This window comes from Eleutherodactylus coqui, chromosome 13 (genome assembly GCF_035609145.1).
Source record: "Eleutherodactylus coqui strain aEleCoq1 chromosome 13, aEleCoq1.hap1, whole genome shotgun sequence".
In the NCBI taxonomy this organism is placed as follows: domain Eukaryota; kingdom Metazoa; phylum Chordata; class Amphibia; order Anura; family Eleutherodactylidae; genus Eleutherodactylus; species Eleutherodactylus coqui.
Window position 1 is genome coordinate 28,738,084 of NC_089849.1, and position 12,662 is coordinate 28,750,745.

Sequence of the window (12,662 nt, forward strand, 5' to 3'; positions counted from 1 at the left end):
CTAATCCTCCCATCATCGCACTGGAATAACTGGCTTATGCTTACAGAAAGGGTTAAACTGAACCGCAAGATGTTATTGCCATGAAGCTAGAAGATCGGATACGTGCAGCGAGATTTCCTTTGTTAAAAGACACAAATACAAGGGTCGCCTAGGGGGATTTGGGAACTTTTCTGCTGCTCTTACTGACGGGAGACACCGGATTCCAAGATGCCGGTGAGGAGGGGGCATGTGGCCCCCCAGAATACCTACCTGGACACCATCATCAGGAAGTTTGAAGGACAGAGTAAGTACTTGTCAGAAGTCTACATTCACACATCTGTGTAGTCATCATCTACCAGCAATGTCCCTCTGAATACAAGTGATTAGTGAATGCAAGGGACACATAATACACACAACAGATGCTGCACACAGATAATTCACCCAGGAAGGGCAGATGATGGTAGAAACACTCCGATGGCTCTAGTTAAATGTCCATTTGATCAGTCTGTTGTCAATCCCAATGATCTGTATGCCCAGGAATGATAAACTTCAACAGTGATTGTACTTGATGTGTAACACAGCCCTGGGATCACATAACTGCCAAGGCTGGTGTGCAGGGAGATCAGTAATATGTCCTGGCCTGAGGTATCAGCAGAGTCATCCACATAGGATTTAATGAAGAGACCATACACTGCAATGCTTACCAGATTATGACTAGGATCAATAATAATATATCACAGCCGGGACCTGTTCTCATCTAATCCTAAAGTCCATGACAGTAATGGGCCAGACACAAACTTAAATGATGGACAAGTACAAACTTTACATTTGCTAAAAGTTATGGTATTATATTAAGGGATTGAATGCAAAGTGGGACTTTCCACCCAGTACTGCAGACCCCCTTAAGTGCAGGGTAAAGCACCTTTAAAAACCCATTGATGGTGAGAAAATGTCCCCAAATCACTTTATAATTCAAACGCCAAAAGTGCTGGTGGTGTACATTAATATAGACCGTCCACCATCTCCACAGAACAATGATGATGGCAACTAAACTTATTTGCTTACTTTGCCAAGCAAGCATTGTGTTGATTTAAAGGGCATTCCCAGAATGCCTATCACTTAACCAAAGGGTTGGTGATAAAAGTCTGATCAGTGGGGGTCTCACTGCTATGATCCCCATCAATGCCGAGAACGGGAGTCCTGTGTCCACCTCCCACCTCAATGTATCCCTGCAGTGAGGAGGATCTTGAATGGAGTGGCAGCTGAGCATGGGTGCTGCCACTCCGTTCATTTCAATGGTGCCGCCAGAGTAGGCGAAATAGAACAGCACGGCATTTATGGCAGTCCTATAGGGTTGAATAAAGTGCATGCTCAGCTATGACTCCATTCAAGCTCCTCCCCACTATGAGGAGTGGAGAGGGGGATACGGAACACCATTCTCAAGTCGGTGGGGGTCCTAGCTTTGGGACCCCCATGACCAGTCCTTTTTCATCTATCCTGTGAATAGGTGCTAAAAGTCAGTTCTGGGAATACACTTTTAAATTGTTTGTTTTCTATACAATTTCTCTTTAAGCCATGTGTTGCTCTCACTATTACTACATATAACCTGGATGGATAATAGACATACAATGGAGCACATGCTTATAATCCTTAGGGCACAAATAGTGCAATATCAGTGGTTGTTGTAATAGTTCTACTAAAAGTCTGTAAAAGTCTGTGACACATGCTAATGATATATATGTACAACACAAGGCTGTACCTACTTATTCCAGTTTAGGCAATAGAGTCATAGTTACTATACTGTGTATGGTGTGTATGTGCTATGTAGGAAATATGGTGATGAAGCAAGAAGAATAGTTAGGCTGGTAATGTAGATTAAGAAAACTATAGTAGAATTGTCAATAGCATCATAATGAGACTCTTATGATAAACTTCAGAGCTGGAATGACATTCCCCACCACCTGATATGTAAGAGAGCTCATTAAAGAGTTTGTGCCAGGATTAAAAGTTATCCCCTACCCATAGGATAGGGGATAACTTGCTGATTTGTGAGGGTCCAACCAATGGGCTCACAACTAGTGATGAGAACAGAGATACCAAAGTTCCCTGCATAAATGGAGTGGTGGTCGAGCATGCGGACCGCTGTCTGATTCATTTCAATGGGATTGCCTGAGATAGCAGATTTCAAGCGCTTGGCTATCTTTGGTGGTCCCACCGAAATGAAATGCTTCAGATCCCTATTCTCAGGATCAGTGGGGTCCTAGTGTCAGATCCTACTTATCAGCAAGTTATCCCTTCTCCTTGTTTTCTTGGAGAACCTCTTTCACTAACAAATGCCTACTACAAAATCTGAGACTATTGTAGACATGCTTAACAAACGGGTCACAAACTTGTCTCATGATCTAAGCAAAATATCAAACTTTCTACTTTGCTATTTACTCTGTTAGAGGAAACCAAATCTATATCTATTAAAGCAATGCCGGTGTATCACTAGGATATACCATCAATGTCTGATCCGTTGGGATTGAATCTCTAGTGTCTTGTCCCAAGGCCTAGAACAAAAGGTCCAAGGTTCCTTTGACTTCTCTCTGATACAGCACAGCAGCTGGCCAAGTACTATACAGTATATGGAGCTGAAACAGAGTAACATTAAGGCTGGGTTCTCACAGGGCGGATTCTCGGCGGAAATCTCGCAGTTTGGCCGCAGCGAAAAACCGCAAGATTTCCGCCGGGAGAACCGCTGCTGCAAAACTCGCGGCGGCTTTGAAGCGGCCCGACCGCTTGCTCTTCCGCTGCCGCCGGCGCTCCCATAGAGGAGAGCGCGGCCGCGGCGGGAGAAAAAATGGACATGCTGCGGTCGGCTAATCCGCGCCGCAGGGGCGGCTTCTGCCGGCTTAGCCGCAGTGGATTTGCTGTCCCGTGTGGACAAGATTTCAGAGAAATCTCATCCACATGGCTGGCTAATCCCGGGATTAGCGGCCGCATGCGGATTTGCCGCGGCGGAATTTCACACGGAATTTCAGCGGCAAATCCGCCCCGTGTGAACCCAGCCTAAAGTAACTATGGCTTTGTTGCAGTTCTTACACAGCAGTGGGTTAGAGGTAAACTACATAGGACAAAAGCCAAAGGGGCCAATGCACTTACTGCTAAAGCTCCTTCATTCCAGGGACTTGTGGTTTGACCTTCACTGATTAGATAGTAATGGCAATTCCTAGCAATATTTAACCATTGCTCATAATCTAATTACCCTTTAGGTGCATCTTTTATTTATGATGACAGATAACCATTCTGAAGATGAAACAACAGTTAATAGTAAATTATAGGAACATTATGTAGAGTATTCAAATACACAGGACCCTCAAGTTCCAATATTAAATAGGTTGTCTCACCAAAAGAAGTTCTCCCCTATTCAGAGGATAGAGGTTATATAGCTGATCGATAGGGTCGGGCCAATTGGACTGCTGAAGTTAGCTGAATGCATGAATTTAGCTATCTCTGGCAGTCCTACTGAAATGAATGGAGTGGTTGACTTCATTATTTGGGATCTTGTGATCAGTGGGGTCCCAGTGGTGTGTCCTTCACCAATCCGCTAGTTATCCTCTATATAGGGGAGGACGTCTTGTGGTGTGACTCCACCATTAATTCATCGTAGTAAGGTGAAACTATTGTACAAGCCCTTTTACACGGAACTATTATTATTGTTCAAATGAGCGAAAATGAACGCTAATCATTCACTGTAAGCACAGCCAACAATTGGACGACGAACAATAAATTGTTCGCTATTTGTCCTTCGTTCATTTTATGCAGGCATAAAAATCATCATTGGCTGGTTCACTTATCATTCAGTTTAAATACTGATCGTTCAATCGGTCTCATTCACGAATACAGTGAATGTGAACGACTGAATGATTTCTTGTTTGAGTGAGCCAAAAATGTATCTGCTTGTCTAAACAGGCTGCACAAGCGAACAAGCTGAATCTGACATCGTCCGCTTGTTCAAACGAGAAATCGGCAGTTCTAAATGGACCCTAACTTGAGATCAAAGACAAATAAGTATAAACTAATACCTATAAAACAAGTCCTTACATACAACTGTCAGAAAGAGCTGTTGGAAGCTGTAAATCACTTACTATGAGGACACGAGCTTCTCCAGGATCCTGTACAATACACACAGTGCACCAGAAAATAACAGGAGAACATGTAATACTATATCACAGAGAGGTCCTACTAGACACCAATCAGTGCACAAACTTCAGTAATACAGATCCATTCTTCAATTTGCATGAATTTTAAGTCATACAGTTTGTCATGATGCCAGTCCACATAAGCGTAACTTGAAGCTGCTGCACCCCAATAAAAATTTGTAACAGGGCCCCCAACTATAATGCTTCATTCATAGTACTATTTTACCTACATAGGGAAGAGAGGCATTATAGTCCCCCTATGGCTCCAGGGCCCAGGTGCAATTGCAACCTTCTGCACCCATAAGGGCACCTACCCACTATGTTTTCTTGCAATGCGAGAGCGAGTGAAAACGCTAGCCTTGCAGCGCTAAGAAAACTCTGTGATATTCCTCACTGTTTTAAATGGGGCCGGCGGCAGGAGCGCCAGCACCATTGAAAAAATAAAGAGTACATTGCGGACTTCTGCCACAGCTGTGACAGCTATGGCAGAAATCCACAATGCTATCCAATTGTTTTCAATGGAACTGGCACTACTGTGGCCATTCTTCTGGTGGAGACAAGATACACCAGTACCACAGTTACCATAAGGCAAAAGTTGTGGTCACATAAGTAGCAATAGTTTTTAGCATATAGCAGCAAGACAGGAAGCACTTGAGGAAGTGCTAGGGCCAAGTATATATCGGAAGTGCAAGGGTGCTGCTAATCAAGCAATCAAGGCAAGGAATCCCAAGAGGCAAGAAATTAGTCAGTAGGTTCAGTATAGATGCTGTATAGTAGCTACATCCTGGGACACAGGAGCTTCTGAGTTTGCATCCTGACAGATGGCTTCTTCTAAGGATCGACTATTTATATAAGTACCCGGAAAAGTTCTGTAAAGGGAACTTGTCACTCTGAAAGTTCAGCTCTTTCGGCAGAGCAGATTGATAAATAGCTTTGATGCAATATTACTTGTAATTTAGGAGACCAGTCACATTTACTGATTGACAGCCGTCCCTGTATAACTTTATAGCTATCAGTCACTGATAGTACCGCTCACTGAACTCCTAAGTGACACATTATACTGAATCCTTTCCTATAAAACTACATATCTGCTCCACTTCTCTTGCTCTATTACTTGCTGCCTGCCGATTGGGCTGCATCTTCATCATGACAGGTTCCCTATAATGAATAAGAGTTGTCTGATACTCAAAAGGAGCAGGAAAATGAACTTCTGCAAATTCTCCAGTAGATACAAACTGCTGAAAAGTAATCCACATCTGCCTGGAGGCTGTTGGAAAGTTGATTTTCATGTGTGACCTGCTGTGTTATATCTGTCTGCTTATCAAGGGAGTGATTCTGATAACAGCACACAGTTGTCTTTCAAGATACAATGGCGTCAAAATACAATATTTTTGACGTACAGCGGTCTCTTCTGGGCCATTATCATTAGAACTAGAAGCTACAGTACAATCAATATCCGGTGACAGACACTTTAGTTGTAATTAGCATTTGACTGATAAAACCCCTGTACAGATGTGTCCTTCCTTAAAGGGGTTGACTGAGATATTTTTTTTAGTCCAATGATTCCCACATCATTCCTGCATAAACTTTTTATTTACTTTACTATACGCCAGATGCGTCCAATCGCCTGCTTCTCTGCGCGTCACGTGACTAGTGATATCACCTTCTCAGACATCCCGTAAACATGTCAAATAGACTATGACGTGGCAGTCTCGCCCATGTTTATAGGGCAGCTCGTTCTGGGGCCATACCTCCCTCTGCTGCTGTGTTTGCGCATGCAGCGTCCGTTCTTGATACTGCAGACTTAACTGGAGAAATCAATGCCAGTTAGCTGCTGCAAAAGCAAATAAAGTCTTGGGGTGCATTAAAAGAGGTATAACGGCGAGAACATTATTCTCCCACTATATAAGGCACTTGTCAGGCCCCACATGGAATACTGCGTACAGTTCTGGTCACCGGTGCGCAGGAAAGATGTCACAGTGCTGGAGGGGGTTCAAAGAAGGGCAACTAAATTAATAAACAGAATGGGAGGACTGGAATACCCAGAGAGGCATCAAAATTGGGATTATTTACACTGAAAAAAAGACAGTTAAGGGGCGACCAAATAACTATCTACATTAGGGGACAATACAAGGATCTCTTCCATGATCTGTTTATACCCAGGACTGCGACGGTAACAAGAGGACATCCTCTACGTCTAGAGGAAAGAACATTTCATCACCAACACAAAAGGGGGTTCTTCACTGTAAGAGCAGTGAGACTGTGGAACTCTCTGCCTGAGGACGTGGTGATGGCAAAATTCATAGAGGAGTTTAAGAGGGGACTAGATGTCTTTTTAGAGCACTATGATATTACAGGATATAGACATTAAATAACCAGTGGGGTTGTTAGCCGGGTCTTGGAGTCAGGTAGGAACTTGCAAAATGTTGATCTAGGGATTATTCTGACTGCCATTATGGATGTGGAAAGGAATTTTTTTCCACAAAAAAACTTCTGCCTTAGGGTGACTACCCACTACAGTTTTTTTTTCACTCCGAAATTCGCAGCGTTTTTTTTTTTTTGCAGGAGTCTATGGGACTTGTGATGTTAAAATCGTGATTGTGCAAAATCACAATTTTAGCTTTACAAGTCCCATAGCCCATAGACCCATGCAGAAAAAAAAAACGCTGCGAATTTCGAAGTGAAAAAAACTGTAGTGGGTAGTCACCCATATTGGGTTTTTTTTGTCTTCCTCTGGATCAACAATAAAGCGGTGGAAACAGGCTGAACTAGATGGGCATTGTCTCCTTTCAGCCTAACATACTATGCTACTATGACCATGCATGCACGGTCATCTCTTCTAGCCACCCAGACCTCCTCTCTAAAAGGCTATGGAGTCTGTATCTCAGCTGCACAGCGGCAATAGCTTGAGAAGACAGGCTAGTTATTAATGGCACTGTGATAGGGTATGCGTAAGGATTTCTTTAGGCTGCCTCAACCACGCATGTGCGATCATCCCTGTTCTCAAAGGCTGTGTTAGCTGTAGCTCAGCTGACACAGCACCGGCGCCGATGGTTTGAGAAGATCGGCTAGCTATCTCTGGCTCCTCTAACGTCATTAATTACTTGGTGTCAAAAACTCTTGTGTTAAATAGTTTCTGTGTTTAACATATACTTTTTTTTACTCTTTGATTGGCCAGGGTGTAACTGTTAGGGCGCCTACCCACCAGCAATATGTTTTCTTGCGAAGCGAGAGAAAACGCATGGCCCTAGCGCTCTGCTTTCTTCCCTCCCTGCTCAGGCGCAGTCGGTCAGCTGCCGTCAGTCTCCTCGCCAGCTGGCTTTGCATAATGGCTGCAATATCTGATGGCAGCAAGGGGACTGACAGCACAGGAGCTGGGAAGGGGACAAGGGACAGCGGCGGAGGGGTAAGTGACACGAGGCGGGAGGGGAGATGATAGACACCCATTCTCCTGCCCAGCCAATCAAGTTGTGGGCATTGGTTGTGGGTGTGCATTTTGTCTCCACCCATTCTTCTGGTGGAGACAAGGTACACCAGTACCGGTAACTGTTGTCACTTACCTGTGTACCAACCGTGCACTGTTACCTGACTAAGCTTGCTTTATAACACCATTCTTCTAGATTGTTTCAGCCACTAGACTCTGAACTTGCTTCCAGAACTTGACACCATCTATGTGCCATCAGCGGGTTTCAAACATCGGTGACCCCCCACTGAACAGTAGAATAGAAGGGCTGTGGTGCTGTTTTATACACTGCTGTCCCTTCAATGTGGTTTTAGACACAGACTCATCTATAAATATAGCTATGCCTGGAACTTCAGCTCAATCACATTTACTTGGGGGTCAAAGCCCATTAATCCCATATTGATGGTTTATTCTAGGTATAGCACATAAATTAGAATTACTGTAAAACTTCTTAAAGTTGGGAATGTCGATCATAGAAACAAATCAACAAACCTTTTCTACATGCACTATAATATAGACGTGAATGTAGAAAAGGTCATTCATGTATAGTCTTAACAGATTAGTTTGGTCCCGCAAACTGAAATCTCACCAAAACCATTCAAGTACACAATCATATCAAATTGATCTATACTTAATCAAAGAGTCCATAATGAGATTCATCAGTATGGAGTTTGCACAGCAGGACTACAGAAGTACAATTGTTCAGTACAGACGATGAATCAGCATTCCCACAAAAAAAGCCAATTGAACCAAATGTAAGAACAAGTCAGTTTAAAGGGTTAAGAAAACCTACAACAACTTCTAAGTGAGTAAAGAAAGATATGTGAAAACCTGGTGACATCTTGGAGGGAATACCAGATGAGAGCAAATATAGCCCTAAATATCGCATTAGCTTTCAGAAAGCCAGTGGATTGCCAATTGTACCTTTAGGCGATCATTATACTAGTACTGCTGATATCAATAATTCAAAGTAACACAAAAGTAAGAAAGGGTCACTTTGTGTCACAGCATGTTTCTTTTTTAATGAAAATAGAAACAATGGAGGAAACTGTATTAGATGCCATAAAAATGTGGATTTTAATAGGATTCAACAGTTATAGGGGATCATTCCAATAACTAGAGTCCACCGGTCATGCCTGGTATATGCAAGCTTTCTAACTCAATGTATTCCCCCTTAATATTTTATTATATGCATGTGACATTTGGTGCCTGAGTGTATTCCCGAGGACTGGGACTGTTGCACATCTCAGTATATTCCTATGGGCTGTGACTGCCACATAGCATAATAATGTATTCCTTTAGACTCTGGCTGCATTTGTATGGATGACATTAATAAATTACAAGATGACTTAGACACGCTACGTTTTCGAGTATCCAGTGTAGATGAATGCAAAGTTATGGATATTATAATATGTATGTATACATCTTCTGCAGTTGCAAGAAGAATTAAGTGAACCCCTTTGGAATTACCTGGATCGCTGCATTGATTACTAATACAATGTGGTCTGGTTGTTTTCTAAGTTGCAATTATAAACAAATACAAGCTGACTAATAGCAAACAAACAGTTGTACCTTTCATGCCTTTTATTGAGTACACTGAGTAATATCCACAGTCAGAGGCGTTAGGGCTCCTTCCCATGGACGGATTTCCGCTGCGTAATTCGTGGCGGAAATCCGCTGCGTTGCCCGCAGCTATTAGGTTCTATTGAACCTAATAGCTCAGGGCTCATGGTGAGGAATTCCACCGCAGAATTCCGCACCATGAAATCACCCGTCCTCACCCGCAGCATGCTCTATTTGCCGCGGGTGTACGCGCGGACGGCTTCCATTGTAGTCAATGGAAGCCGTCCGTTCACGCTATCTTCCGCTGTAGCACAGCGGAAGATAGCGTAAAATCGCCTCTCCGCCTACCGCGTCATGTGACACGGTGGGCGTGTGACATGACGCTGTGCGCGCGTCACGTCACGCCGGAGCGTCATGCGGGAGCGAGGACGCCAGATTCGCAGGTACGTTTTGGGGTCTCTGGCGGAGCCCGTCACGGCTGTGTGCAGCCGGCCTAAGGCCGCCTGCAGACGGCCGGGTCGGATCCAGCTGCGAAAATTTTCGCCGCTCACCCACTCCCGGCGTCTCCGAAGCCTATGATGTGCCGGCTGTCGTCCAGCCGGCGCATGCGCAGAGTGGAGCCGGCGGCTCTTCACTGACATTTCTGTGGGGCCACTGCGAGGCACGCACAGAAATAGAACATGCCATGATTTGTTTTCCGCATGTCTGCCTAGGACAAATCGCGTCGGTCTGTCTAGGATTGCATTTTCTAATGCAATCCTATGGCAGCGGCCATGGGCGGAAATTCTGCAGAAAACCCGCCGCAGAATTTCCACCTGTGTGCAGGGGGCCTTACTTGAAGCTTCTGGGCCCCAATGCAAAACCTGTAACAGGGCCCCAACTATAATGCTTTATTCATAGTACTGAGCTCCATATATGGAGAAGAGAGGCCTTATGGGTCCCCTAAGGCTCCTGGGCCCGGGTGCAACTGCATTCCTGTAGTTACGCCAGTGTCTACAGTACAGGTAAAAAAAGTAAGTGAACCCTAAATTTAATAATTTAATGATTCCCCTTTAGCAGCAATCACCTCCATCAAATGTTTCATGAGGCTGCAAATAAGATTTAGGGCTTATTTACAAGTCAGTATTTTTCATCAGTGTTTTCTAAGCCAAAACCAGGAGCAGGTCTAAAATGAGGAAGAAATGCAAATCTTTCCATTATACTTTCTCTCTGTACGTTCCATTCCTGTTTTACACTGTTGGGTTGCAGTATCATAACAAGGTAAATGTCAAGCTAACATTTGCTACATCTCTGCATAACTAGGTTACACATATTTTATAGTTCTATAGTCTGTGGCTGAGAGAAGCCTGACTGCGCGGTAATTCTCTGGATTTCTATGCTACTATGTATTCCTGCATATGCATTCTCCTTTTTATTACCAACTCTTGAAGCCCTTTAAGGACCAAGCACAGTAAATTTAAGGCACTTGGTCACTATAATCCTGGCCAATAGTAAAAATACTGTTCCTGCAATTTCGCAGGGCCCTCGGCTGTTAGTCAAAGCTAAGCACCCGGAGGGGAAGGCAGAAGTGGTTTTTAACTGCTTCTGCCTTCTCCTTTACAGGCTACATAACGCTCAGTGAGCACTGTGTGGTGAAGAGAGGAAGCCGAAGTGTTGCCTCTGCTATTCAACCCACTGATCATGTGACCGTTGAGTACCCCTGCCATAGCAGAGCTGCAGGGTCCTAGTAGACCCATATCAGCTCTGTTAGTGACTACAGTCACATGTTTTCCCCTGTAACTAGGGTTTCTGTAGATGTGGCTCCTATGAATGCCCCAGCTACAGTGGAAAAGTGTGAAATAAAAAAAAAAAAAAACAATGTGAATGACCCACAGAGGTCTTATATGATGTCATAGGGGACATAGATGATTAAAAAAAGGTAACAAACAAAAAAAAAATTATATATATATATATATATATATATATATATATACACATATATACACATATATATATATACACACACACACACACATAAAGAAAATGACCCACTGCCGACGCCAACCAAAACTGTCACCATATGCGCCCTGTAATTCAGGACTAAACAAATTGTATATCAAAACATCCAAAACAAAATAAGGAACCCATTCCCATACTTTATTTTTGTGTAAATATACTAATTTTAAAAGCAAAAAAACTGTAAAAGTTAAAAAAAAAACCTTTTTATCTTTTTACCCCTAATAAAACAAAAAAAGTGAGTGAAAAAAGATATAAAAAATAGACCTACACATCACGGAAAAACAATGCTACAAAAAGGATTTGGATAGCTGAAGAAAAAAAATAGGGCAGTAAAACCACCACATGGGTAAAATCCCTAAAAAGTGCATGATCCTTAACACCCTGGTCCTTAAACAGTTAAGCAAAAATAATGTATTGTGTTTTCCCATAGTTCACATGTAAGAAATATCATCAGAATTTTGTCAATCTATGGCTGATAATTAAACTGCACAAATTAAAGCTGTGGCAGTAGCATCCCATTTAGTTGAAAACATGCAGCTCTGCACTGTCTGCCAAGCTTTCCCTGCCATCTCCCTCTGGTGCCCTGGGGCACACAGTCTTGTCTGGACACTTCACAAATTATTCAACAAGTTTAGGTGAGATCCTTTTGCCAGACTGTTGCTGTGAAACTCCGAAGAAATGCAGAAAAGTATCTGATTTATGGGAGATGTCCTTGTGGACACAAAGATTGATTCTGTGTGCCGGCGTTAATAGGAAGAATAAGGCCGTGTGTGAGCCGCGATGACGCGATGGTGGTTATGGAGAGATAAAAATATTACTGGCACTGAAGCACTTTGTATCACGTAGCTCACCCGTTCATCACCTCATTCTACTTCACATCAGTCATTCATTCCTCGCAGGATGCATTTGAAAAATCAACTCTTCATTTTAAATGCTTCCTGTTAGGCTGGGCTCACATGAGCGTACATCGCAGCGTGCCGCCTGCGAGAGGTACATGTGCGGCACACAGCAAATACGCAATGGCATTGCACACTTCCTGCACTAGGTCGGTGTGTATGTATGCATAATACTCGCCAAGATAGAACATTCTGCGATTTTTCTCATACGCCTTTTTTGCGCAATTTCTGTCAGCAGCAACATGGCTGCCTATGGATATTGGTACAACATATTTTGCTTTCAAAACCTGTGTGCGGAATGCGCTATACCAACATTGTCAAGTGAGACCATCCTTAAAAGGACAGTTTATTATTGTGTGCAAGAAAGAAATGCTTGAGAGGGGTTTTCTTATCAAAAACATGTCACCTATCCACAGGATAGGAGATAAATGTATGGCCGCTGAGGGTCCAACGGCTGGAAATGGCACGCCCTGGCCCCCTCTAGTGAGTGGAGCAGTGGTGTGCACGTGTGACCATTGCTCCATTAATTGACTATGGAGATAGCCAAGCAGATGCACACAGCTATCTTAGTCAGTCTCA

The 12,662-nt window shown here is 43.4% G+C and overlaps 1 protein-coding gene across 1 annotated transcript in view; it reads left to right on the plus strand.

Moving 5' to 3' along the window:
• Positions 1 to 201: 201 nt before the first annotated feature.
• The window catches only part of KCNH6 (potassium voltage-gated channel subfamily H member 6), a 247,287-nt gene continuing 234,826 nt past the window's right edge, over positions 202 to 12,662 (plus strand). Inside the window, exon 1 of the mRNA XM_066586673.1 lies at positions 202 to 283. Within this exon, the coding sequence (XP_066442770.1) occupies positions 208 to 283 (76 nt within the window). The 5' untranslated portion in view covers positions 202 to 207. The remainder of the gene's footprint in view (positions 284 to 12,662) is intronic.